Source organism: Delphinus delphis, chromosome 11 (genome assembly GCF_949987515.2).
Source record: "Delphinus delphis chromosome 11, mDelDel1.2, whole genome shotgun sequence".
NCBI classification, from domain to species: Eukaryota; Metazoa; Chordata; class Mammalia; order Artiodactyla; family Delphinidae; genus Delphinus; species Delphinus delphis.
The window spans coordinates 94,767,565-94,795,460 of record NC_082693.1 but is presented as its reverse complement, the minus strand read 5'-3'; the positions used below and the strand labels follow the sequence as shown (position 1 = coordinate 94,795,460).

The following is a 27,896-nucleotide window of genomic DNA, read 5'->3' as shown; positions in this document are numbered from 1 at the left end:
TGCAGCTACTGAAGCCTGTGCGCCTAGAGCCTGTGCTCTACAACAAGAGAAGCCACCGCAATGAGAAGCCCGCACACCACAAGGAAGAGTAGCCTCCACTCGCCACAACTAGAGAAAGCCTGCGCTCAGCAACAAAGACCCAACACAGCCAAAAAAAAAAAAAAAAAAAAAATTCAAGTCTAATGTGGATACAATGCTATGATCCAACATACAAATTTTGCTGTCTCAATATTGCCCTCTATAGTAATTCCCCCCATCCCCACCCCCAAGATCCTAGCCAGGACCACGTATTGCATTTAATCATCGTGTCTTTTTACTCTCCGTTAATCTGCCACAGTTCCTCAGCTTTTCTTTGTCTTTCACGACACAAACATTTTTGGAACAGCACAAACACGTTATTCTGTAGCATGTCCCTCAGTTGGGTATGTCTGATGTTTCCTCACGATTAATTTTATGCGTTGCTGAATGGATGGTGATCCTTCTCAGTACATCACAGCGGGAGGTGTGCGATGGATGTCAGTTTGTCCCGTTATTGACGTTAATGTGGACCACTTAGTTAAGGTGGTGTGGCAGTTTCTCTACTATAGAGTTACTATTTCCCCCCTTCCCCCCCCCTTTTTAATTATCAAGCAATTTGGGGCTATTTATGTGAAATCCTCGAACGTCCTTCCAATTTCATGGGACAAAATAGGCGAGGCTTTCCCTTTAGGAAATGGACACCTAGTTCTTGCCGAATCGATGTAGCGCGAGCCTACGGCAGTACCACCCTTTGTCAATAAAGTTACGTGAAAGTGAACCTTTCCGGAAGGGCTGAGGCGGTCGGGACGCAAGGCGTTTAGGGAACTGTAGTCGCCCTAGGAGCTCGCGGCTAAACACCGCCCAGTGGCCTCTCAGAGAAAGAACCAGAAGCCGAAAAGGGAGGGCAAAGAGGGACGAGCCGAGGCGCTCTAGGATGCGGTGCATCACGGGAGTGATAGTTCAAGCGCGCGGTCCTTCGGTGTCCTGCCGCGCCCCGCGCCGGAGAACTGGACTGTCATACCCGATAGGCCACGCGCGCGGGGGAAAGGGAAGCCGGCCTTGGCCTCCAACAAATCAAATCGAAGGAAAGAAACTGCCGGCTTTCAAAATCCTCCTCCTCCGCCATCATCTGCCGCCGTGCGGGGAGCAGGTGGTGTTGGAGGCTCGAGCGGCGAGAACCGCTCGGAGAGCTGACGGGCAAGTGGGCTGGGCATCGGGGCAGCTGGACTGGAGGCGGCGACCCCCACCTGACCTGACCCGGACCCTAAATCAGTCCCCGCCCCGCCGGACCGACGTACGCGCTCCGGTCGACCCACGCGGCGGCGCCGCCTCTTTACGGTAAGGTCGGGGTCCCTTTCCTTTTCTTGTCACCTGCCTGGGATTGGGGTGGGGGGCGGCGCGGCCCTGGAACTGGACGAGGAAGGTGTGGTGGCCCCGAGCACTCTGTGCGTGCCCCCTCCGCCTTCTCCCCTGTGCTCTCGATGGCAGAGCGCGATGGGGGTGGGAGTGAGGGAGTTGGGGGGCGTTGGCCCTTTTCACAAGTGGGGAGACTGAGGCTTAGAGAGGGCGTCAGGCCCACCCTGGCCGCCCAGCCCGCAGCTGCCAGCAGTGGCGTCTCCTGTTAGCGTCGGTGTCATCTGGGGGCGGTGCGCGTCTGCCTGGGATCCGGGATGGGGTTCCCGTACAGCGTGGCTGTCATTTGCGGCCCGTACTCGCGCATCGCTCCCCCGCTGCCGCCTCCCAATAGGCCCACACCCGCGGAGGGCCTGGGCTGGCGCCGCAGGCCCCGGACCAGCGTGAGTCTCTGCTGACGCTTGGCAGCAGCCGTGGATGTGCACCTAGGAAAATCTGCGACGCTCCTACGCGGAATGGAGAGGAGTGTGTGTAATTACCGTTCGTCTGTGCTTTGCCGCTGGTCCTTTGCAGACCTTGGACCAATCAGTTCACCACTGTGTGCTTCAATTTCCTAGTGTTTATAGTGGATGGTGTGTTTGTGTGTGTATGTGTGTGTGTGTGTGTGTGTGTGTGTGTGTGTGTATGTATGTATGTATGTACTGGACTGAGAAATGAACCCTCTTTCAGCTGAGAAGTTTTGTGTTTCTATTCCATCTGGAGGCCTCACCACCATTTTTCTAACCTTAAATTGTCCCATTCCATAACTCAAGTGGGGGGGGGGGGTTGAGGCTATTTTATATTCAGTTTCATCCCCTCATTCATTGTTGGAGCAGCTTCGAAATGCCCTGCCTCATGCAGCAGATAGAGTGATCCTGTCAAAACATACGTCAGATCACAGTCTCTCTTCTGCTAGAAACCCTCCAATGGCTCTCTTTGTCACTCAGAGTAAAAGCCACAGTTCTTAAAATGGCCTTTGTGACTCGGGCCTCTTGTTGACTCTCTTTCCTCATCTCTTACCTCTTCTCTCCCTCCCTGTCTGTACTCCTGCCCAGCTGGCCTCCTTGCACTTCCTCTAATCACCCCTCTTCCCCCACAAGAACCTTTGCGTTGGCTGCTTCCTTTGTAAGAATGCTCTTCCCCCAGATATCTGCATGACCCAATCCCTGATATCCTTCAAGTCTTTGGTTTTTTATTAATAATACCTTCTCTAACCATTCTATTTTAGATGGCAGCCCTCCCCCAAGAAAAACAAGAAAACTCCTTACCCCTTTCCCTGTTTATTTTTTTCTTATCACTATCTGAGACACTACATATCCTCGTTCTTCCCTGATTACCTGTCATTCCTCTTTGGGGAAATGTAGTGATGCTTTCTGCCAGTCTGCTGAACTCCAGTCTGCTGAACTCCAGGCTGGAAGCTCCTTTTTTCAGCAATTCTGTCCTTGGTCTGTTGTGATGGTGGCTGTTGTGATGTAGAGACTTCTGGTCTCCTAGGAACCCCTGAAGTCTGGCCACCATGGGCTGTCCAGTCTCCTGGCCAAGGCTGAAACCAGACGTACAGTGGGCTGACCCTCGTGCCCCACGCCCAGAGTCATGCCACCGTAGGTGGTGGGGCATTCTTTGGGATGGATGACCTGGATCCCATAGCCATCCATGTCCTGTTTGAGGAATGGGACTCTCAGACGGAGAGCAGCCAAGATGATCAGGCAGCTGTGTGCGCTTTGGGTAGACTCTTTGTAGCCATCAGACTGGGACTTGACTGCCATTCACTGGGGACCCAGGAAATAGTCAACTCACATGGCTTTGCTTGGTGTCCCAGCTGGGGCAGTTGGGCAGAGGAGGACTTGTAGTCGGATGGTAACTCTTCAGAGGCTGAAACCTCCACCTTTTTAGAACTGTTCCTTCCCAAATGCTATTTTCATTTCTCCCAGTGGTTTAGGGCTTGGGATTTCCTTAGCAGGGGGAGGTGGGGTCAGGTAGCTGAAATGGCTGATGTCCTACCTTGCCCTCCCCAACCCGGAGGCACCCGGAGAATCCTGTCTCTTAATGAACTTTGACCTCCTCAGGTTGCAGATTTCCAGGGGAGCCCACCAGCGTGGCCAGCATGGCCTCTGAAGACATTGCCAAGCTGGCAGAGACGCTAGCCAAAACCCAGGTGGCCGGGGGACAGCTGAGTTTCAAGGGCAAGAGCCTCAAACTCAACACTGCAGAAGATGGTGAGTTCCCGTGCAGACTGGCCCAGCGAGTGAGTGCTTACTGTTCCCACTTGTCAGGCCGGTTTAGCTTCATTATCACACGATTTGTCCTAGCACAGTGAGGCTCAAAGATGATTTGCCCATGAGCACACGGTAGGCATCCCTGCTGGTGACAGCTCAGGCTGGCAAGGTGGGAAGGGCCCCTTTATCTCTTGGAAGGGATGGTAGGCAATGAGGGACCACAGTTAGCGGCAGTCCCGAGATACAGCCCTGACTTCTTACTTCAGATCCAGCCCCACCTTCACCCCCAAGATCCAGAGCTGGTCTGGGAATAGTTGTTACCTTCCCCAGAGCTGAGGCCCTCATGCAGATGCATTAAAACAACAATCCAGGCCCTCTTGGGAGGTCTAGTCCACGCAGCTGAAGGGCCCTGGGAGAGGGACGGATGCTCCTGACTGAACAGGCATTAGGACTGGAGAGAACGAGGAGTCGGAAGGCAGACCCTGTCTCACCATCCCTGGCCAAGGCATGGCTGGCACTGATCAACCCTGAATACCCTGGCATCTGGAAGCAAAGGCACCTACGTCAGTACTTGTAAGGCCTCTTGAGGTTCTGGCTCAACCAGGGAAACTGGTCTGGACTTGCCTGGTTGTCATGGTGTGCAGGCAGGCGTGCTCCCCTCTGCCAGGTCAGAGACTGCTTGAGTCCTTCCTTGGGTTGCTGGAAGTGTGGTGATGCACGTTCCTAATGTCTCTGTAGGGCCTTAAAATTTAGAGTTTCTCCCTGTGCTTTGTCACTTTTGATCCTTGCATCATCCCTGAGGGAGGGAGGTAAAAATGTTGCCATTTTATAAATAAGGAGAAAAAGACTTGGGGGACTTCAGTAACTTACCCAAGGTCATACAGCTGGTAAATAGCAGAGCTGGGATTTTATCAGAGGTCCAGCTGAATCCCTGTTCTGGTATTTCTCAGTAGATGTTCAGCTCAGCTCAGTAAGCATGAATTTGCTATTAAATGCTGTCATTAACACTATGTCAGGCAGTCTTAAGTGCCATACAAAGAGTATCTCAATTTATCCCCCCCAAAAGGCCTTGAGGTAGATTTCATCCCATATTGCAGATTGGGAAATTGAGGCTTAGGGAGGTGATAGGACATTCCTAAGGCCCAGCTAGAAGTAGTGGAGCTGGGAAGAAAGTTCAGGTTTGTCTGGTCCTAAAATCCATGCACATAATGACTTCACTAGCTCAGGCTGGATATGCTGCCTCCCATTTTGGAGGTCATCAGGGATGGCCAGCTTATAGCCATGGCGTCTCAGGAGCTCCTTACCTGGAATAGGAATGAGGTACCCAGACAACTAACAGGAGGGAGAAGATGAAACGTGCTCGGAGAGACATGAAGAGAAAGCTCTGGGAAGTGAGGTCGAGGAAAGGTATCTCTTTTAGCTTAGAAGGGCACAGGAAGTCATTCTATGGATGAGGTGGGTGTTTGAAGGAGGAAGGGCACTGCACGTGAGTTGACCCAGGAGCTGAGACACATAGGGTGGGCTTGAGAGAAGAGAAGTCAGAATCTCATCTCACCAGGGCAGAGGCCCTTGAATGCTGTACTGAGGTGCCTGGTGGCCTAATCGTGGGCCCAGAAAGGGCCTCTATCTGGGCTGGGAGTGAGCGGGTGAGGTCCAGGGAGGGTAGGGGCCTGTGAGGGGAGGCCGTGAAGCTGATGATTAGAACAAGGGCCTTTTCTCTCCCTAGTAAGTCATTTAAGGATCAAAGAAAGTTCTTGCTGCCTTACATAGCAGAGTACCTGGAACTTGTTACTTTGTGAGGCAGTAGAGGCTGAAAAGACAGATCCCTTCCATGCAGCCTCATGACAGTCGGTGGTTATTCAGGGATGGTTGGGGCCCATCCCTCACCTGTTTTTGAGTTTAAACAGAGGTATGGGTTGAATATCAAGTGAGAGGGGCAACTCAGCTGTGACCCCCACCCTCTCCTGTACCTGCTCTTCCCATTTTGGTGCTTTTCCTTCCACGCTCACTCTGTACTTGTGACTCTCCCCAGGCTAAACTTGTGGCAAGTGCAGTACCTTCGGATCTCTGTACCTGTGTCACTTACACGGCTCCCCTTGGGGCCCTGGCATCTCTGTTGCCTTCCTTCTAAGAACGGTATAAACATTCCCTTGAGCAGCCATCCTTTCTCCTGGTGACCTGGCCATTCCCTGGATGTTAGGGGGACTTCCTTTTGGAGCAAATCTTCCAAAGGGCTGAGAGGCCATGCCAGCCCTTGCCCCAAGTGCCAGCTGCAGGGGAGGCCTGGGCACCTGGAGCTCTGGAATTGCAGCTCCAGAGTATGGAGAAAGGTTCGGGGACTTCCCCACCAGGGCCCTGCATGAAGTCCTTGGTTGTGCAGAAGCAAGGCTTTGGGGAGCAGCACGTAGGTTCAGCTTTGGAAAACCAGTCTGAAGCTCAGCTCTGCCGTTTTCCCTGAACTCCTGGGCAGGGTGGTTTCATTCCGTGGAGCCTCAGCTTTCCTTTCTAGAAAATGGGAGTCTCATACCTGTCCAGTCTTTCTTGTTGTGAAACGAGTGCTGGTCACTGCCGTCTGTCCGTGTGACCTTAGTAGGTATTTCCATACTCTCTCTGTGTCTCAGTTCACTCAGCTGTAGACTAGACCCAACAGTAACTACCTTTAGATGTGGTGGTAGTGAGCAGAGGCAAAGCGAGTCCCTTTCTCCACAAACTCATGACCCAGTAAGGAAGATGGTATAACGATCAAGTCACGGGAGTTCCCTGGTTGGCCTCCACGTTTTCACTGCTGAGGGCCTGGGTGGGTTCAACTCCTGGTCGGGGGAACTAAAAAAAATAAAAAAATAAAAAGTAACTATTCAGATGAGTGTAAAATTGTAGCAGGCTGCACATGAGACATCAGAGGCTGTGACGCCCGGTTGTTGGCCAGTAGCAAGGGTTTCTGAGGAAGTGCTGCTGCACGGGAGGCGAGGGGAGGGAGGCGCGTGTGGAGGCTTCTCAGGGAGCCCCTTATGGGCTGCAAGTCACAAGCTTTCCGACAGCCCTCCGGTTGTGTGTTCTTCTCTTCTCTCACACTCCTCTGTCTCTTCCCTACCACGTCACCCGCTCCATCCTGTGCCAGCCAAACTAGATTTGTCTTTCGTGTAACCTGCGTGCTTTTTTCAGATTGTGAAATTAATACATGCTCATTATAGAACACGGAAGCATCGAAAGACGGAAAAAGAACCATATCTTCATGATAACACAGCCCAGGGATATAACTACTTTTAATTTTCATGCATTTTTTCTGGTCTTTTGTTTTTTTTCTAAACACATAGCTGAGTTCCTCTTTTTTTCTTAAAATAATTGAGATCATAATTACAGATACTTTAAAAGCTGCTTTCTAACCTGATGCATTGAGAATATATTGAGCAGGTGCTGGAAAAACACAGATTCACTCAGAATCCCACCACCTGGAAATAACCCCTTTAACATTTGGTTTCTGGACCTCAGTGTGTGCGTGTGAGAGAGAATGCATACAACATTTTAAAAGTGTGATCAGACCAAACACCACTGGATAACCTAATTTTTCACTTACCACTATAACATGATTATTTTCCAAGTCAGGTAATCACCTGTGTCGCCATTCATAAGGACATCAGTGTAACTATTTATATCACGTATCCCAGTGAATTAACCTGTCCTCTGCTGATGGACATTTAGGTTGTATGGAATTTTTCATCATAATGAAACAGAACAGTAGTGAGCACCCCACACGCGAGTCATTTCACCATGAAAGCACGTGTGCCATTGTGCCTGCTGGCCTCTGACTTGTGCCGTTTCCCTGCTTGGCCTGGTGTACTCCCCTTCTTGGCAGGCTACGCACACACAACCCACAAGGTGTGCCTAGCACCTTCTTCACCCAAACCAGCCAGTTCCCCTTTTCCCTTGCCTCCCAAGCCTTTCATGCCTGCCTTGTTTTAACACTCATTAGAGAGGGATTTTCTGTGTAGCCATGTCTCCTGCTAGACTGTGAGCCGGTCCAAGTCTCCCTGGTGAGCCAGGGTCTGGCACCCAGTAGGTGCACCGTAGCCCTTGGAGTTGTGAGTGACGAGGTAGTCGCTGGGCCTCAGCTCCTGCCTCTGCCGTTCGTGGCTCCAGAAGTCTAAGGTTCTGTTTTTTTGGTCCTGGGCAGCCAAAGACGTGATTAAGGAGATTGAAGATTTCGACGGCTTAGAGGCCTTGCGCCTGGAGGGCAACACGGTGGGCGTGGAAGCAGCCAGGGTCATCGCCAAGGCCTTGGAGAAGAAGTCGGAGTTGAAGGTGAGGTCTGCAGGGCGAGTAGGCCCAGACTGGTTGGGGACAAGCCTCCGCTCACAGCCCCACGGCCGATGTCATTAACCCTTAAGGCGACTCAAGTCCATTTTGTGAGTTAAGGGAACTGAGGCTCAGGGGAGCTGAGGAAACAGCCCAGGGTCTTGCCACTGGTCAGTGGCTGAGCCGTATTCCCGTTTCCAAGTCGGATGCGCCTTCCGTGGTACAGCTGTGCTTTCTGAAAGGGGAGGTGTACAGGGCCTGGGCCATGAGAGGAAACGGAGCGGATTTGTCCAGGGAGGGCCCCGAGCTCGTTGTCAGAGTGACCCTTGATGTTTGTTTCCCTCAGGAAGATCACGGTCAGGTTAACAGACAGCCAAGTCAGGACTGTCTCTGCTCTCCTGCCCAGGGCCTCCTGTCCTGAGCATAAGCTGGGACATTTTCCTATGAAAGAACTCAGCTCTCCTCAGTGACCTGTGAAGGACAGGAACGGAGGAGAGGTGGCCCGGGCATGGAGGCCGCAGCAGCTGAGCTTTGGCATCCAAGGACCTAGGTTCAAGCCCCAGCGCCACCACCTTATTTGCTGCATTATGAGGCCTTGCATTGGACTCAGCTCTGAAACTGGGCTCCTTTATGCAAAGAAGTTTTTCCTCCCTGAGATGTTGCCATGGTGGCCACATGCAGGCTCATGTAGTGAGAGAGCTTGAGCCGCGGGAATACCGCATGCATCTTGTCACCCTGTGTAGACCCAGGGCCTTGAATCGCCCCATGTAGTGTCTCAAGCCTGCTTCAGTGCTGGAAGGAGCCCAGGGTGGGAGCAGCGGCAGGGCCAGAGCTGCCCTTGACACCGGTGCTGTTCTGGCCACAGTACTGATACGAGATAAGTTGCTATTTCCACTCTTGCAGCACGTGCACAAGTTAGGTCTTGACAGATGAGGAAAGTGTGGCCCAGGGTCACACATCTCAGGATTGCAGCCCAGATACCATCCCAGTCTCTTGACTGCTCTGCTGCCCACTTGGAGATCATTGAGGCCTAAAGCCTATTTCAAAGATAAGATACAAAGGGTCAGAGACAGGGAGTGGCAGGCCTGCATCAGCTAAGGCAGGACTAGAAGCCAGCCTTGTGCCCCAGAGCCCCATGCTGACCTCAGCCCATCAGAGTTGGGTTGGGGAAGCTTCAGGATGAGATGCCACTGTCTGTTGGGAGGGGCTCAGGCTGTGGCTACCTGTTCTGACCCTGCGCACCTGTGTGCAGGTGTAACTCACTGAGCAGACCCATATAGAATGCCTCCCGATATGTTAGTGATTTGCATTATTGGAGGATGTGAGAATTCTACTGCAAAAATCAACTTCTCTTGTACTTAAGGTTGGGTTTAGTTCATACATTTTAAGGACTGGGTTTCAGGGGAAAGTTGCTTGTCCTGTGTCCCATCATTTCCAGGTTTGGCCCAGGAAAGGCTAGAGCTGCCAGAGTTGATATTTTGGTGGACACAGCAACCAGAGTTAGAGAGTAGGGCTGTGTGCTTGGAGCCTCAACTCTGCTGGCCAGCATGATACATGACCCAGTCACGTGGCCACTACCTTTGTGACATTTACCTAATATTTCCTTTAAATCAGCTCATTTTGAAGTAATTTAAAAACAAACATGATCCCTTCTATAACTGGAAAATGGCATCCCTTACCATAAAGGAAATAAAAGAGTGTTATTCAATTCTAGTTTGAGGCCATTGCCATCCAGAGACTCTGAGCCTGAAGCCTGCTCTCCCTTCGTTAGAAAGGCAGATGAGCTGGAAGTGGGGAGGTGGGTGAGACCCACCGGCCCCAAACCTGAGCCTTCCTTCTGGAGGTGGTCAGGAGGGTTGAAAAGAGACTTGAAAAGAGAGTAACTTCCGGGACTTCCCTGGTGGCGCAGTCATTAAGAATCCGCCTGCAGGGCTTCCCTGGTGGCACAGTGGTTGAGAGTCCGCCTGCCGATGCAGGGGTTGTGGGTTCGTGCCCTGGTCCGGGAGGATCCCACATGCCGCGGAGCGGCTGGTCCCGTGAGCCATGGCCGCTGAGCCTGCGCGTCCAGAGCCTGTGCTCTGCAACGGGAGAGGCCACAGCAGTGAGAGGCCCGCGTACCGCAAAAAAAAAGAATCCGCCTGCAAATGCAGGGGACACGGGTTCGAGCCCTGGTCCTGAAAGATCCCACATGCTGCGAAGCAACTAAGCCCATGTGCCACAACTACTGAAACCCGCGCACCACAACAAGAGAAGCCACCGCGTTGAGAAGCCCACGCACCGCAACACAAGAGTAGCCCCTGCTCACTGCAACTAGAGAAAGCCCACGCGCGGCAACAAAGGCCCAGTGCAGCCCAAAAAAAGATAAATAAATAAATTAATATTTTTAAAAAAGAGTAACTTCCTCACTGCTGGATCCTGTATTGTTTCCTTTCTGTTCCTCCACTGCCCAAAATCATGTCGCTGTGGCCCACACAGTGTGGGAAACTAGCACTGGGGAGAAGTAGTGGGCCAAGAGTCTAGTGTCTTGGTCCTGGTCCTGCCACTGCCCTGCCAGCGGGCCTGGGGCCAGTCCCTTCCCTCTCAGCCTGATTTCCCTCTTGGAGAACCAGAGGGTTGGACAGATGGCACGTTTTCCTGACACTTCTGCTGATTCCCCCATGGTCCTTAGGGGCTGCCAGGTCCTATTAGCTTCGGTCAGAGCTGGTCCCACTTTTCACCCCAATTCAGCAGTCTTGTTGTGCTCAGTAATCCAAGTCTATGGAGACAAGGGGCTGCCCGAAGGCCACCTCCAAGGGTTTCAGCTAACTCTTTTCTTCCTCTTTCCAAAGCGATGCCACTGGAGCGACATGTTCACGGGAAGGCTGCGGTCTGAGATCCCACCTGCCCTGGTGAGTGAATGGGGCCTCTGCTCTTGCCGCCGGCTGCAGGGACCCCTTTAGCACTTCCCAGGACTTTTTCTCACGGCCTCTTCTTTCCGGAGACTGAGTGCCCTGTGGGTGCCTGAGATGCTGAAAAGGCAGCCAGGCGAGCACAGCCTCCGCCTGTGTCCTGACGAGCAGGAGCCAGGAAGTGAGGACTCAGAGTCCCTGTGAGACCGGGCGGCCCGGTGACAGGAAGTACAGCAGACACTTCCCAGGGTTCACTCTTGAGCTTAGTGGTTTCGCCCGCAAGCAGCATGGATCTTACTCCCTACGTGATTACCCCTCTCGTCCTGGCCCCTCCCTCCCCTGCACCCTGTGGTCCCTCTCGACCTCATTCTGCACACAGGCTGCCTTGGCTGTCCTGTCTCCCTCCGGTCCTTCCCTTTCTCCGATACCACTCTTTTTATTTTTTAACATCTTTATTGGAGTATAATTGTTTACAATGGTGTGTTAGTTTCTACTTTATAACAAAGTGAATCAGTTATACATATACATATATCCCCATATCTCCTCCCTCTTGCTTCATCCCTCCCACCCTCCCTCCCTCCCTATCCCACCCCTCTAGGTGGTCACAGACCACCGAGCTGATCTCCCTGTGCTATGCGGCTGCTTCCCACTAGCTATCTATTTTACATTTGATACCACTCTTTTTGCTTTGGTTCCCATCGTGGGTGGCTTCCCTCTGCCTGTTTTCCATTTCCCCATTCCTGGGGCTCAGCCCCTCTTGGGTGGAGCTCCCAGCCTGTGTGTGCACAGGCGCACTTGTGGGAGGGATAGGAGGGGTCACAGGACAGAACATGGCTCAAGGGAAGGGGGCGGGGCTGGCAGCGGGCAGCCTCTCAGTGTATCCTCCTAGCCCAGAGTGTCCTTGGGGCGAGGTTCGTGGTCAGTTGTTGGCACGATTGTCCATGTGCCGGCGCTGCCTTCTCAGGCCTCCATTTATCTAGCCGGCACTGGTGCTCCTGAGATGCCTGGGCACCAACCTCATTTCCAAAGCAGTTCAGTCTGGCAGACAGTTAAGGGTCATCCAGGTTGTGACAGGTGTCCCCATGGAGGCCCTGGAGGGCGGGCTCCCTGGGTGGGGGATTTAGGAAGCCCCTGGAGAGCTGCTCCAGTTAGATACCAGCCTCAAAGGATGGACGAGAACCAGGGGAAGCTGGGGTTAGAGGGCAGGTTAAATAAATTGATTTGGGTGATTTAAGAGCCTTCTGCAGGGTTTTCAGTCTGATATAACATGATCAGCTCTATAATGAAATGGTCTGTGTCTCTGCCAGTTCCCCACCAGCCTGGATGCCCTCTGAGGGCAGGGGGGGCCTGGCATAGACGCAGCACCTTGTCCGTGTCTGTGAAACGGACATGAGCTCCCTCTGTGCCCAGATCTCACTCGGGGAGGGACTCATCACAGCCGGGGCCCAGCTGGTGGAGCTGGACCTGAGTGACAACGCGTTCGGGCCCGACGGCGTGCGAGGCTTCGAGGCCCTGCTCAAGAGCTCCACCTGCTTCACCCTGCACGAACTCAAGCTCAACAACTGTGGCATGGGTGTCGGTGGCGGCAAGGTGGGTGCGGCAGCCCCCTTCCCCGCATCCCCGTTGTCCTCCGCCTCCCTCCCTGCCCAGTCCCCTGCTACATTTGTGTCCATCTGAAGTATGTGCCCTTGGCCACCCACCGTCTGGGATGGTTGGCCTGTTGTTTTTCTCTTCAAAGGAGAAGGGCCTCAAAGGCAGCAGCCTGTGGCCAGTGGGGAGAGGAGATGGAATCTGTGAGTGTGGGGTTGCAAGCAACCATCCTCAGTTCTTGTGTTGCCTTGGCAACACATAGGCAGTATTGCATACGTACTCCGACCTGCTGGCTCTGCAGAATGCAGGGCTTGGGCATCACTAGACCTGCTGTGCCCTCAGAACAGCTGGCAGAGCCATGTAAGGCCTGGCGTGTGCACGTGGGAGAGGGAGCCCAGAAAGAGAAACCACTCTGGGAGGCCTGGGCACAGCTCACCTTTGTTCCTGGCTAGGACCTTGCCCAGGGTGCCTCCCCCATCCTGCCAGCAAGTCAGGCTGGTCCATGTAGAAAGGCACCTAGGGAGGCCAGCCCTGTTTATTCTCTTCTTGGTCCATTCTGGCTGCTTTAGGCCTAGATTCTAGAAAGGCTGAGCACCAATCTGCATTCCCATCCTCCTTCCCTCACGTTCTGACCAAAAGGAGCAAAGGGCCAGGACATAGGAACAGACAGCGAACGGAGACATCTTCTCTTTGAAGATGTGTTACCTTAATTCTCTCGCCCTTACTGAAAGGTGGGTGACGCTGTCCCCATGTTTTCGGATAACTACACTTGAGCTTAGCGATGTTGGGTTGAGCACCCCAGATGATGTACCTAGCATGGGACGGATGTGGGATTTGAACCTGCATCCACACGGCTGGTCAGAGCAGCAAGAGGAGCCACCTACGTGATGCTCGCGGTGGCCCAGGCTGAGGAGCCAGAGGGGCCACCCCTGCAGACGGCCTGTCTCCTGCCCGCAGGAGGGAGGGCAGGTCACGCTCGTGCACCCATCTCAGCCAGCGCTCCTCCAGTCTAGGGGGCAATAGGCTGTATGTGTTAAGACATAAAAATGTTTGCATCAGCACTGAAGACAGGTCCAGCCCAGCCCAGAGTGGGATGTGCTGGGAGAGCCACCTCTGCAAAGATTCCTTGAGGCTGGTCTACAGCAGAAGTTGGCGGTCTCTGCCCTGAGCACACGCGTGACCCACCACCATCACGGAGTCAGGCTGGTGGTGTCCCGTGTCCTGTACGTGCCCCAAGAACAGAGCTGCGTGCAGGCAAACTGACCCAGCTGCCGGTCACAGCTCCTCCGCGTATTTGCTCTGGGAGCTCAGCCAGTTCATGTGCCTCCCCCTGAGCCTCGGCTTCCTTGTCATAGAGTAAGGCCAGTTCCACCTGCCTCCCAGGCCCGTTTTCAGGTTGAAACAAGGCGTGAAAGTACCTTTGCCGAGAGTGCTCCAGACCTAGTAGGTGCTCTAAACGTTACCTCTCTTCTGCTGCGCTTCCCCTGAATCTTCGATGTCTTATTTACCCTGGTCTCTCCAGTTCCAACCTAGCAACCGACAGCATTTTAAACTCCTGCTCTGTTGGTGTCACGGGAGAGAGGCTACCTCCTGGCACCACCCCAAGGTCAGGGCAAACCAGATTTTAGGGTTTCACCCCCAGCAGCTGAGCCCCTGCCGTGTGGCTGGCCTGAGCACGGGCATGTGTCAGATGGGTGCGGCGGGGCCCTGCTCTCCTCGGCCGGCTCCCCTTAGGCATTGTGGAGCGTGGAAGAGATGCTGGAAGATCTGGAAGATTTGGGTTCTGTGCAGAGTCTGCCACTTAGTGAATGTAGGAGAGTTTCTGTCGCTCTCTGAGCCTGAGCTTCTTCAGCTGGAGAGTGGGAATCGCGATGGTCCTCACCTGACAGAGGGTTTCTGACAGTAAAGCGAGCTGTGAGGCCCCTTCCCCAGGACCTGTCTTAAGGTTGGCCACTCAGTGTTGGTGTCTCCCTTCTCCCGGGTTCAGGCTCCCCATCTCTGCTGTGGGGCTAAACCCCATGGGGTGACGAGACATGCAGACACGGTGGTGGATGTCAAAGCCCTTGTCCCTGCAGGGTGCTGGGTGTGGGTGAGGTATGACGCTGTGCTGCTGAACAGCTCTTCGTCCCCGTGTCCACCACCCTTGGGTTTCATGGCTTGTTGAAGACCAGGGCCTCCTGCCTTAGGCCCGGGCCCCTTGCCTTTCCCCCCCAGATCCTGGCAGCAGCTCTGACTGAGTGTCATCGGAAGTCCAGTGCCCAAGGCAAGCCGCTGGCCCTGAAGGTCTTCATGGCTGGCAGAAACCGTCTGGAGAACGACGGAGCCACTGCCTTAGCAGAGGCTTTTGGGGTGAGTGGTTTCTGCCCGTGGAGCCCATCAGACTTGCCCTTGAGCCAGCGGGGAGGGCGGGAGCAGGAGCCGCGGCTGGATGAGACGCCCCTGGATGTCCTTGTCCCTGCTGCTCCCTCTGCTTTGCCCTTGCTCCTCCCAGCGGGCCCAGGACACTGCTGAGTCTCTGCTAGTGAGAGGGCTGCACCTGCCCCATGGGCTAGGAAATTGAGGGTCTGTCTCCTACTTCTCTTAATTTAAGCATTTCCTTTGGCAGACGATATTCTAGCAGCATTAACCATGCTCAGGCCACAGCAGCATCCCCCGTGGTCCTGTTGCTTCCGGCACTCCACCTGCCTCAAGAGAGCGGACGTTGCAGGGGAGAAGGGCCTTGTGTCTTACTGGACCCCTGGCTGCAAGGGGCTTCTGCCTCTTCCTCTGTAGCTGGAGTGGCCTGGTCACCTCATAGACACGGTGACATTAAAGATTACACCCTCTCTGCACCCCTTCCCTTGGTCGCTGTCCTCCATGTGCTGGGACGGGGTACATCGTTCAGCAGGCGTCCTCGGTGCTCTTAGAAGCAGAGGGGGGGTGCTTAACTTGGGTCCATGGGATCCCACTTGTCTGTGGGTAGAATTCAGGGCGTCTTTGAACATGGCTGGGGGGAAATTGCATGATTGTTAAATACAGTGTTACAGAGTTAAATACAGTGTTACCTTCCACTGTGAATATAGACAGTAAACCTCAGCAGCTTTAGAAATTCCTGTAACTTTGTTACCAGGAGAAATCACAGATACTTTCCTGTCAAGTGATCGCTGTTAGAGATAGATAGAAATTTTGTTTCTCGTATATTAGGATCACAGTGATGGTACACCTAGGTCTTGTTATTCATTGCCTTAAGAGGTACATAGATTACTACAGCACACATTTGGGCAGCTTCTCTTAATATTTTGATAATTGTCTTCTGAATGAATTTGTTATTCTATATAATTTAACTTAAAATTTAAAATCATCCTGAGGAGGGGAGCCCTGGGGCTTTCCCAGATTGCCCGACGGGTCCATGGCACAGAAAATATTAAGAGGCCCTGACTTGGAATGTGCCTCAGTTGGGCTGCCTGTATTTATTTGTGAACCCCCACACTGTGCTGGGCGCCCAGAGACAACAGAAGGTGCCTGGGTACAGAGTTATGCCCGCCTGTCCTCAGTCCCGGGTAGCAGTGGCAATTGGGACGTGGGCCTCTCCTAGAGCTCTTGGGGGCTGTTGGGGTGCAGACGAGAAGGTGGCTTCGCTACTCCAGAGTGATGAGCGCCGTGACAGAGGAAGGATGAGGTGCTCTGGGGGCAGAGAGGAAGAGCCCTGGATTGTGCTGGGGGGTTGATCCAGGAAGTCTCCCTGGGGGGAGGAGGCATCCAAAATGAGAGCTGCTGAATGCATGAGGAGTCGGCCTGTCAGGAAAATGCCAACAACATAAGGAGACAGAGTTCCAGGCAGAGAAAGGGAGGGAGGCGTCCAAAGCCAGAGTGAGAGACGAAAGACCCTCCTCGCCCCAGAAAAGGAGGTGGTGTGTGGGATGCCAGTTATATTGTGCAAATAAGGCAGTAGGGCCCCAAGAGAGAAAGGCCAAGCAGAGCTATGTTATATAGAGTAGAGCCAGGGCTGACTGTCAGGCCAGAGCCCAGGGTCCCCACAGTGCAGAAGGTACCAGACGAAGACACCTGTGCTCAGAGCTGTGTGACCCTGGGCAGGTTACGTAGCCCCTCTGATGCCTGGTCATCTCTTGTCTAGTGGTGATCCTAATCCCAGGTCGGTCTCCCTTGTGAAGTTGTGGAGAGGCGGAAGCGGTCATGCCCTGAACGGGCCCCAAACGGGGAGGTCCCTCTGGTGTCTGATGTGTAGTGCTGCCTTCCTGCCTGGGGCTGTCCCCCTTCCTTGGGGGCCCACCTGTCTCCCTCCTGCTCCTCGCAGATCATCGGGACTCTGGAGGAGGTCCACATGCCGCAGAACGGGATCAATCACCCCGGTGTCACTGCCCTGGCCCAGGCGTTCGCCATCAACCCCCTGCTGCGGGTCATCAACCTGAACGACAACACCTTCACCGAGAAGGGTGCCGTGGCCATGGCCAAGGTGAGGGGGTGCGGCCGGGCCAGAGCAGGCCCCGGAGACTGGGTCTGGCTGCTGCCTTTGTGGTGGACCCATCAGCAGGCGGCTGCTCTCCCTCCTACCCGCCCACTTGGTGTGTATCCCATGGGTTCAGCCATGTGAACATCTCCAGAGCGGGGCGTATGTCACAAGCTAGCCTGTGCCCTTTTGGGCAGCTCTGTGTGTCCATACCACCACATCCTAAGCTGCCTTCATGCAACCCTGGCTGTCGGCGCTGGTTTTGTTCTCAGAGGCCTCTTGGAGGCTGCTTCAGCCTGTTTCCTCACTGATTCTTTCGTCAGCTGTCGATTGAGCCCCTGTCTAGCGCCCATCCCTGTCCTAAGTGCAGGCCACACACAGTTGAGTCAGACTCTGCCTTCAAGGAGCCCTAATTCGAGGAGGGGAGGAAGTAGCTAATCGGCAACAGCACAGGGCCGTGAGCACAGTGGCTGGCTGGGTGTCCCATGACCCCACAGGAGTCTAGTAGGCCTGCCGTGGGGTGTTAGCAGAGACGTGTGCAAGGGTTGGGGAGCACACAGGAAGTTCCAGTCAGACGCAGGGCAGGCTTCCTGGAGGAGGTCACATTTTGGCCAAGTTCTCCAGGACAAGTGGACTTTGTCTGGACAAGGAGGGCGGGAGGGGTGTTTCAGGCAGAGGGGTCAGCAGCACGTGGGGAGGCCCAGAGATGGCAGGAGCCGTGCTCCATTGGGCCTGGTGTGAACAGGCCAGGGTTCGAGGTGTGTTGGAGGGCTGGAGGAGCTGGAGGGGGAAGGCAAGTCCTTGTGGCCTTGCTGACTCCTTGAGACGTGCTCCTGTGAGTAACAGGGAGCCATGAACGGGGCTTAGCCGGAGGCCAGGAGGCCACCTGGGGGCAACAAGAAGAACTGATGAGTCCCCCAGACTGGATACAGGAGGGACAGGGTGTGATGACCAATATGGGGTGTGGCACCAGCTCGAGGAGGGCCCTCACCCTGGTCCTCACTTCCCGCAGACGCTGAAGGCCTTGCGGCAGGTGGAGGTGATCAACTTCGGGGACTGCCTGGTGCGCTCCAAGGGCGCCGTCGCCATCGCAGACGCCGTCCACGGGGGCCTGCCGAAGCTGAAGGTGCTGGCTGGCGGGCTGCCTCCTCCCTCCGGGGTCCAGGCTCCCCCACGCTCGGGGTGACAGCTGCGCGGGCAGAGCAGCTGTGGGGGGAGGTGGCAGGGTTGTAGCCTTCAAAGGCAGGTGGCCTGGGTTGATAGCCCACTTCTTCTACACCCTCCGCCTGTGACTCCGTGCACGTCTCTTCACCCCTCTTGAGCTGCAGTCTCTCAGTTTTCAAAAAGGAGGAGGAGAGTGGTACGGGTCATTGCAATATAGCAGAAGTATACTGCACCCTAACTAGGGGGAAACGGAGGCTTCAGGGTAGTGGCAGGCCTCCCGGCCCGTGTTTCTATCATCCGCCTCTACCCCTTCCCATTATTTTTTAGGAGCTGAACTTGTCATTCGGTGAAATCAAGAGGGATGCTGCTCTGTCTGTTGCTGAGGCCGTGGCTGACAAGGTGGAGCTGGAGAAACTGGACCTCAATGGTAATAGGGGTGGTGGCCTCGGCCCAGGCCTGCCGGGCGGGCCCCAGCCCCCGGCCTGACCCTCTGTTCCCTCCCCTGTGAGCAGGCAACAACCTGGGAGAAGAAGGCTGTGAGCAGCTCCAGGAAGTGCTGGATGGCTTCAACATGGCCAAGGTGCTGGCGTCCCTCAGGTGGGGAATCTGGATTAGTGGCTCCTTTGTTACTACTTTTATTCATTCAGTAAACGTTGGTTGAGTCCCTGTGATGTGCCAGGCACTGTGTTGGGCATTAGGGATATGACAGTAAGACAGCCAAGGTTTCTGACTCATGAGACCTCGTTGCCACGGGCGAGGGATCAAGGAGTGAGACAGAATAATCAAGTTATCACATATTTAGCAAAGGGACAAATGGGGGCTGAGATCGGTCACCCTTTGGAGTGGGTGAGTTGGGGAGGCCTCTGAAGGGATGACCTTTGATCATCAAGGTGATGTGACGGGCAAGGTGGGGCAGCAGTGACGTAGTGACGCGTGGGTAGTGGTCGGGGGGGCTCAGCATTGTTCCTGAAACCAGCCTTAGAGCTTGACTGTAGGAGGAGATTGATGCAGGCGAGTGGGGCTTCCTGGGTTCACAGAGGCCGGGGGTGGGGTGGTGGGGGGCTGCCTCCTCGATCGGGATGGGAGTTGGTTCAGCCCTCAGCACCCATCTCCACCTGCCTCTCCAGTCTCTGCATTGGCTTCATTCACTTGTCAGGTCGTCGGTTGTGTCCCTCAGGGCCAGGCCCAGTGCCGCTGCTAGGAGCTATGCCAGGTGGGCTCAAGGGGCTCCCAGTCCAGAGGACATGGAACAGCCTTCCTCAGAGGCAGGGCAGACCCCTCCTTCGCCCTTAACCATAGCTTCCTGTGGTCAGCGAGATGTGGGTAGCACAGTCCTGGGCGTCTCAGCCTGGGCAGTATTCCTGCCAGGCCCTGGGCCGCAGCTGTGGCAGGCGGTGTTCTTCATCTTCTCTGTCTCCCCAGTGGGGCCGTGGGTTCCTTTGGGACAGGGACGAGATTGAAGTCTTCCTTGTCTGCAGCGTGGGCTTCCCTGGGTGATGAGCAAGGAGGGATGGGCTCCCTGGTGACTCTACGTGTCCCCACCCTGGCGGCAGCTGCGCCCCTCGCCCTGTGCAGGCTCCTGCCCAGCTGGGGCCTTTGGGTTCTCAGAGCCATCGTGGGCCACTGGGCAGGGAGGGTCTGCTTTAGCCAACCCTGTCCTCTGCAGTGACGATGAGGGTGAGGATGACGAGGACGAGGACGAGGACGAGGACGAGGAGGAGGAGGAGGAGGAGGAGGAGGAGCCACAGCCGGGAGAGCGAAGGGAGCGGCCGACCGCACCGCCCAGGAAGATGCTGGATCCTGACGGTGGGGTGAGTCCCGTGGTTGCCATATCAGAGCCCTGGTCCCCCGAGCATGAAATCTTGAGACGTTTTTCACGGGGGTCATGGGTGTGGGATCCTCTTAGGCAGTGACTGCAAACTAGTTTTGACTGCACACTCTTTGTGGAAAGAGGAAATCATCCCAACGTAGTTGTATTTGTACGTACCTCAGTCTAGATGTGTTTATTCATCTATAAGTTATAACACACGTGACGCTGCTACGTTACACGCAGTCAGTAATTGTATACTGCAGTGCTGCAGGATCCTCAGCTGGTTGAATCCGCGGATACAGAGGGCCAACTGTAAAGTTATACAGGATTTTCCACTGTGCTGGGGGTATATAAGTATTTCTAAAAGAATAGGGTAAAAAACAAGCATAACTAGAAGTTTTTTTTCCTACTCATCTTGGTGACCCATAAGGATGGCCCCCATTCCAGAGACTGGCTGGCTTGGTGACTCAGCTTGGACACTTGGTGTTCCTTTCCTGGCCGGGAGGCTGGTGGACTCAGGGCTGCCACGTCTGTTCCCTCAGAGGTTCCCAAATAGAGCTTTGGGAGGACTTTGGGTTGGACAGATTCAGCAGCTGTTGAATTTGGCTTATTGTCCAGTTTTATGGAAGCAGTTCCAGAAATGGCTGGGCGTCTTTGGTTCTTTGGGCACCTGTGGTGCTCGCCAGCAGTGCTTACCCGGCCTGAGGCTCTAGTTCCTGGTGAGGCCACTTTAGCCCTGGAGCCGCTTCTGCAGCATCACACGTCATGGCGAGGATCCACTTGGCTGCACCAGGCTCTTGGAGTCTGAGGGAGGTGGCTTGCCCCGACCCCAGAGGCTCTTACACAAGGAGCCGACCAGGGCCAGCATCTGTGGGCACCCCACCCTTGGGGAACTTTGGGGAATTCTGGACTCTGAGCCTTGACTGGCCTGCATGAGGGGCATATGTTCTGGGTAAGGAGTCTGGATCTGGACCTCTACAGAGCCACCTGTGCCACCTGTCCCCCAGGAACCAGCTCCTGTCCTGTCCTCCCCGCCTCCTGCAGACGTCTCCACCTTCCTGGCCTTCCCCTCCCCGGAGAAGCTGCTGCGCCTCGGGCCCAAGAGTTCCGTGCTCATAGCCCAACAGGTAACAGCACTTCCGACACCAGACCTGTTCCGGCCTTGGCTTCCGGAGCTGCCAGAGCAAAGGTTCAGGCAGAGCACGGGATTTGGGGGGGCGGGGCACTGTCGATGTGGGGGGCGGGGACTACCACGTGTTGTTTTTTTGTAAGACACACACACACACACACACACACACACACACACGTGTAAATGGGTGTGACCAGTGGTTGCAGATGTCTGCGCCCACTGCGAACACACTTGGGCTGCGAGGAAGGGTAAGCCTGTGGCACCTCAGTGATGACTGGAATTCGGGAATCTTCCCAGGACTCTCATGTGAGCACACGCACCTAGGCTTCCCTCTGTGTGTTCTGCAGGACCAGCTGCTTCTAGAACAGCTGTCCCGCCCCCGGCCCCTGTGCAGGTCCCGGTCTACTTGCGTTCTTGCTCCAGCCTCACTTGTTCGTTGGTTGGGTTGTTACTTCGTTCATTCGGAGACAGTTATCGAGCACCTCCTGTCTGCTGGCTGCTGCTCTGAATACTTGGACATGATTTTATCTAACCTTCTTGGCAACCGGAGTGTAGACCCTTCCACTCTTATTTTACCGACGAGAAAACTGAGGCTTACAGAGGTTAAATGATAAAAACAGGCACGTCTTGTTTTACTGTGCTTCACGGTTACTGCGTTTTTTGCAAATTGAAGGTTTGTGGCTTCCCTGTGTCGAGCACGTCTATTGGTGCCATTGTTCCAACAGCATTTGCTCACTTTATGTCTCTAGATAACGTCACATTTTGGTAATTCTCACAGTATTTCATACCCTCCACCAACAAAAAGATTATGACTTGCTGAAGGCTCAGATGACAGCATGTTTTAGTAATACAGTGCTTTTTAAATCATGTATGTGGCTTTTTTAGACTTGATGCTGTTGCACACTTAACAGACTTAAACAATGCACTAGGATACCAGAAAATTCACATGACTCGCTTTGTTGCGGTATTTGCTTTATTGCTGTGGTCTGGAGCCACACCTGCAGTATCTCTGAGGTATGTCTATGCAGAGAAATAAAAGGGGCCACTCGCAGAGCTGCCTTGATATTTTTGCTTTTTATCCCCCGTTTATATTTTTCTGTACTCTTATTTTTTTCCCCCATGATAAATGAGATTATATGATGCAAACCTCCATGTGGCCCATCTTTTCACTTAATACCATTCACCATTTTCCTGTGTCAGTAAAACTCTTCTCGTGCCCTTTATCTCAGTGAGTGGATGTAGCACTTAAGCCATCCACTGTTCCTGTGGATTCACACTTTCCACTTTTCTCCGTCGTCAGGGAAATTGAGGTCAGTTTCCTTGTGTGTTAAGTATCGTTTGCATTCTGGATTATTTCGTCAGGTTAGATTGCAGGAAGGGGATCTCCGGGTCACAGGGATAATGATTTTTAACGTGAATTCTCTCAGTGTGTGTGCACACCTGCTGTGGCCGGGCCCGTGCAGGCTCTGAGGAGACAGCGTGGGGCGAGGCAGGACCTGTCCTTGCCTATTGAAGGCCCATTTCTTGCCAAGGCCTCCTCTAGCCACAGGCACATCCCCACTGTGTGCCAAGGCCCTGGGGCTCTCACCCCTGGTGACCAGCCATTGTCTCCTGTGTCCTCAGACTGACACATCTGATCCGGAGAAGGTGGTCTCTGCCTTCCTGAAGGTGTCCTCCGTGTTCAAGGACGAAGCCACAGTGAGGTCCGCGGTGCAGGATGCAGTAGGTGCGTGGGGTGGGTGGGGCCCGGATGGCTCCTGCCTTTCGCTGCCCCCGGGGCTCAGGTCGGAACATTCTCCTCTCACCTGCTCTTCCACTGGGTTCTTGCCTTAGAGCCGGCCGGGTGCTCGCCTCTCTGCTTTTTGCAGTTGGGGAAACTGAGGCCTTTCCCAAAGCCATACAGTTCTATACGGTGAGAACTCGGGCCAGGTGGCGCCCACCGCAGGAAGGTCGGACCTCTCGGAGGAGGGGTGATGAGAGCCGAGCCCTTGTCCCCACCTCTGAGCCTGTGCACACACAGTCCCCTCCACCTGGAGGTCCCCCTGCTTTCCCCCGCATCTTTCCCAAGGCTTCCCAGGATCTCTAGTGTGGCCAGGTTGGGCCAGGCAGAGGGGGGAGGGAAAAGGTAGAAGGGAGTGGAAACACTTGGGAGGCTTTCTCCAGGGTTGTCGGTGACACTGAGACGGGAGGGTCCATGGGAGGGGAGGCTGGGTGGGGTGGGGGTGGGAGTCTCCGTGTCTGCTCCCTGAGAGCCCCGCCGCACCGTGGGCGTTTGTGGGAACGGGTTATCTGAATTCGGTTTCCCAGAACAGCCTCGCTCGCTCGGAGGCAGGGGCCCAGGCGGTCCCTGCGGGCCCTTGGCCATGCCTCCCCCCCGTCCCTTCCCATCCATTCCCCCTCCCCCACCCCCAGAATGGCTGAAACCTCCCTCAGCGGTGACCTGCCTCACTTAATCTCTGCCCAAGCCCGTCTTATCTGTGAGGCCAGGACAGAGAAGGGCCAAGGTATCACAGCTGGCAGGTTGAGCCCTTCGCCTGGTGCTAGCTGTCCCCTCAGTCTGCCACCTGTGTCCACATCCCACCCCCCGTGTTCACCTCCTGATGAGCGCAGGAGACAGGGCCCAGCCTGTGTGCTCAGGGGCTGCGGGCCCTTAGGCCTCTTTGCTGCTTCTGCCTTGCAGATACCTTGATGAAGAAGGCCTTCAGCTCATCCTCCTTCAACTCCAATGCCTTCCTCACCAGGCTCCTCATCCACATGGGGCTGCTCAAGGTGCGCTGGAAGGAGCGCGGGCCCCGGGGGGGGGCGGGGGTGCACCAAAGGCAGCAGCATCCCGCACCTCGAGTCCTGCCGGGGCCTGTCACCCACACTGGACCCAGGCCTGGGTCTGCTTAAGCAGCCTCGGCCTTCGTGACAGGATTTAGGATTCAGCTTGACCTTGGCCGTGGGGCTGTCAGCAGGGGCCAGGTGGTGGAGACCTGGGGTCCCCCAGGTGACCTTTTGAAGCTCACGCTGCCTTCTGCTGTGTGTTCCCCTTGCAGAGTGAAGACAAGATCAAGGCCATTGCCAACCTGTACGGCCCCCTGATGGCATTGAATCACATGGTGCAGCAGGAGTACTTCCCCAAGGCCCTTGCCCCTCTGCTGCTGGCATTCGTGACCAAGTGAGTGTGCCCTCGTCAGCTCACGCGGCCGGTGACCACGCGTGCAGGCCTCTGGTCAGCTGAGGCTTCCCTGGCCTGGTGACTGGGGCGTGTCAGAGGCCCTCACACCTCTCGGGCTCTCGGCATCTGTGTTTGAGTCTCACCACCCCTGTGCCCAGCTGAGGACACAGGGCTCGGGGACAGTGTCTCCCTGAGAGAGACAGGGGATGTGCACTGGCCCCATCTTGCAGACGAGGAAGCGAGCTCCGGGTCAAAGGAGGTGTTGGCCCACGGTCGTGCTGCTGCCCCAGGTCCTGTACCCGGCAGCGTCTCTGGGAGCAGTTCTGTGTTCGTTCCCCCAGCTACCTAGGCCAAAGGGGTCTGCCCATTCGGCCTTCCACAGCCGCAGGCCCCTCTCCTGGGGACGCCAAGTGCCCAGACACACGAAACCTTGGCCTCCTCCTGGAGCGTCCTGGGAAAGGTGGGGCGCTGGCCACAGTCGAGTAGGAAGGAGCCTCCAGACCTCAGGGCCCCTCAGGGGCGGGTTGGGAGGCTTGTCCCCATCCTCACTGAGGCCCTGCGTGGCCCCCAGCTGACGTCCGGCCATCCCCAGGCCTCAGTCTCCCCATTTGCCCAACCAAGGGGTGGGTGAGGTTGTCGCCTTGGGGGAAAGTGGGAGGGGGTGTAGGAGAAAGGAGGTGCCCGCACCCTGGGGGACATGTAACACTGGCGGGTCCAGACCATCAGTCAGGGTGCTTAGAGCGTGGGACGAAGTGTCGTGGGGCAGCCCGCCTGGGGTGGGGGGTGAGGAGCATGCGCCGGACCCCCAGGACCTAGTTGGCACCTCGGCCTCTTTGCCACCTGACATCTCTTAGTTCCGTGTGCATAGCAGCGCCTCCTTAGTTGGGCCTGACTCCCTCGCCGTGTCTGCCCCCCTCTCTGCCACCACACTCCCCCCACCCAAACCGCCCCTTGCACTGCAGCTGCTCCTCTGCTGGAGTCCAGGGCAAGTCCAAACCCTGGTCCTGGATCTCGTGCTGGCTGCAGCCTGGCCTCCCCGCGGCGAGGTGCACTCTCCCCACACCTGTTCCCTCTGCAGGAGATGTTGCCTCAACCCGTGGGCCTTCGCTCGGACTGTCTGGGGTGTCCCCACGTGGTGGCCCTAGCCCCCGCCTGCCAACCCCTGACGAAGCCCGGCTCCCTCTGTCTCCTTCCAACCCCTGGTTGGGACTGTTCGCTCTGCATTCCCATCATCCCCTGTGTGGCCCTTGGGCTGGGCATGGACACCCTCGCCCTTGATGGTCAGTTGACAGGCTGCCTCCTCCTGGCTTGTTGCCTGCCTTCCAGTGCAGGCCTCAGTCTATTCCACTTTAAAAGAGGGGGGCTTGGTAAGAGCTGCCCCCAGGCCTTGGGGGTGACTGAGCGACGGTGGAGTGATATGCATGCCCCCTTCCCTCAAGTCCCAGCCCAGTGGTCTGGGATCCAAGCCCGGACGGGACCAGGTAAGGTGTCTGTGGGCTTCGGTCCTGGCTGCACCACAGGCTCACCCATCCCCCTGAGCATCTTTCACCAGTTTCTTTCTCTGCAGTGAGACTAATGATCTTGATGGTAACCTGTTACTCGTAGGGGCCCAGGTGGGACTCCTGTGGTCCACTCTTACATGTGCACTAGCGGCTGCTGAGGGCTCCCTGGCCCTGTGCACACTGGAGAGGCCTCGGAGAGCCTGTCTGGTGGAGAGCAGAGGCCCAGGTTCCCTGCCGGCTCGGCGGGCCTGTATTCTGGCCAGCTCTAGGCCATGTGGCCTCGGGTGTATCACCCGCCCCTCTTAGCCCCACCTACCCCCACCTGCAGAAGGTGGGAGCTACCGTCTCCCTTGCAAAGTCACTGTGAAAATGAGAACGATGGAGTCGGGTGTATATTTTGACCTCAGAAACGGCCCCCACTCCATCTTCACAGGGGGGAAACTGGCCCTGCTGTAGCCTGAGCTTCCTGGCCCCCAGAGGTGCCCGCCCCACCTGCTGACCCTTCTTTCCCCGCAGGCCCAATGGCGCCCTGGAATCCTGCTCCTTTGCCCGCCACAATCTACTGCAGACGCTCTACAAGGTCTAGACGTAATCTGGTCTCTCCCCATCCCTCGGCCTGGACCGGTGCCCTGGGAAGGGACTCAGAGGAAGGACTCTGGCCAGCAGCAGGGAGGGTCTTTGTCGTGTGTGTCGTGTCTCCTGAGTACGTGTGTTGGTGCGGCGTATGTGCAGGTGTGTGCTTCGTGTCGGGGTTCGCATTTTTAACGTCTCCCTGCTGGCCTGGCCCTGGTCCCGCTGGAGGGGAGCTGGCCCCCAGGCGGAAGGGCTGCAGGCTGCTCTGCCATTAAACTCACCGCCATCTGAGGACGCTCTGCTGATCTGTGCCGCAGGCGCCAGGCCCTGGTGGCTGTCCCCACCCACCTCGCCTTCCTTATCCTCTGGGGCTGCACCAAAGCCTGGGGTGTTGCTGTCCGTGTGCTGTTCCCTCCGTGTTGTGGCTGGGTGTTTCCTGCCCTGCCTGGGGCTGCTCACCCGATGGCTGCCTCTGCTTCCTGTCGCCAAGTCCCGGTCCTGCAGCCGCCACTCTTCCTACCATCCACCCACGCTGTGCTGAGCCCTCAGCCCGAGGGCCAGAGACTGCTGTGCGTGGGGCCGCTAGCAGAGGGCAAGACCCTGGCACCCACACCGTGTGGATAGGAAGAGAAGCCAGTGGGCAGACGCTAGGGTCTAGGCGCTGGACTTGCCTGGACGGTGCCGGCTCTGTGCCCGGTGGGCCCTTCTCTGGCTGCGGAAGTGTCTGTGACAGGCCTGCGTGCTGAGCTGGAGGGGGCATCTGGGCAGGCCCAAACCTGTTCTCCAGCCTGGGGGGGTTAGGGCCAGGGCCCACTGATGCCTGAGCTGCATCTTGGGCACCCTTAAGGATCTGGGGCAGGGGCCGGGTGGGGGCTGGGCATGCCCTGTGACACCTTGCTTCCTCTCATGCTCTTTGTGTGTCTGGGCTGTGCCCGGGGCTTCACAAATAAAGTCATGTGTAGCAGCAGCGGAGACTTGAGAAGCTTTTCACCTAAAGTGGGCTGTTCTCAAGGTCTTGGTGCCTGGGGTCCCACCTCAGCATGGCCACTGTGACCCCATCTTGGTCTGTAGTAGGGGGGCAGTCCATCTTGCAGAAGAGCCGCCGGGCCAGCCCTGTGTCATGACCTGGGGCAGACCTGGATGCTTCCTCTGTTGTGGGCATGCCGGCTCCCATGGGACAGCTGGGCGGGTGGTACCCAGGAGGGGCAGCGACCCATAGGGGTCGGGGAGGGTGGTGGGACTCCTGCTCCGGGCAGGGGAGGATCTGAGTTGCGGCCTGTCTCACCTGCCTGGCCCCACTTCACCCTTTACCCGACCTCTGGGCTGCTGCTCCACTGGCCCCTTCATTGCCCCATTGGTGGGCCTGGCTGAGCTGGACGGTGTCCAGAGTTTGCCACAGGCCCTGCTGGCTGCACAGGCAGGGGCCCCTGGGCCTGCCTGGGAAGCTGCCACGGGGCCCAGAGTGGAGGGCACCACCCCTGGGGTCCTCCCCTCCGGCTGCCACAGCGGTGTGAGGATAGCCCAGCACTTCTTACTGCCTCTCCTAGACAGCAGGCACAGGAGCAGAGAGGTCCCTCCGATGTTTTTTAGGGGGCAGTGTGTCTTTATTGGCCACGGACTACTCCAGCATCTTTCTAGGCCGGGTGGCAGAAGTGATGCCCAGGCCCTTGCCCTCCCCTCCTCCCAGCTGATAAAGCAGGTGGAGGTCCGACCA

General features: G+C 56.0%; 1 protein-coding gene across 2 annotated transcripts; it reads left to right on the top strand.

Annotated features, from left to right (window-relative positions):
- Positions 1-1,145: 1,145 nt before the first annotated feature.
- Positions 1,146-27,278, top strand: RANGAP1 (Ran GTPase activating protein 1). Of its 2 annotated transcripts, XM_060025729.1 has the most exons (17): positions 1,146-1,356; positions 3,477-3,626; positions 7,798-7,925; positions 10,748-10,807; positions 12,218-12,397; positions 14,612-14,746; positions 16,692-16,850; positions 17,857-17,970; positions 18,336-18,435; positions 18,521-18,605; positions 19,165-19,221; positions 19,675-19,819; positions 20,826-20,945; positions 22,571-22,673; positions 23,628-23,716; positions 23,986-24,107; positions 26,126-27,278. In XM_060025729.1, exons 2-17 carry the CDS (start codon positions 3,515-3,517, stop codon positions 26,193-26,195), a joined length of 1,779 nt encoding a protein of 592 aa, XP_059881712.1. In that variant the 5' UTR covers positions 1,146-1,356; positions 3,477-3,514; the 3' UTR covers positions 26,196-27,278. The 2 variants fall into 2 exon arrangements, with proteins under 2 accessions (XP_059881712.1, XP_059881713.1); XM_060025730.1 differs by lacking the exon at positions 19,165-19,221 and having other exon boundaries at positions 26,126-27,273.
- The last annotated feature ends 618 nt before the right edge of the window (positions 27,279-27,896 follow it).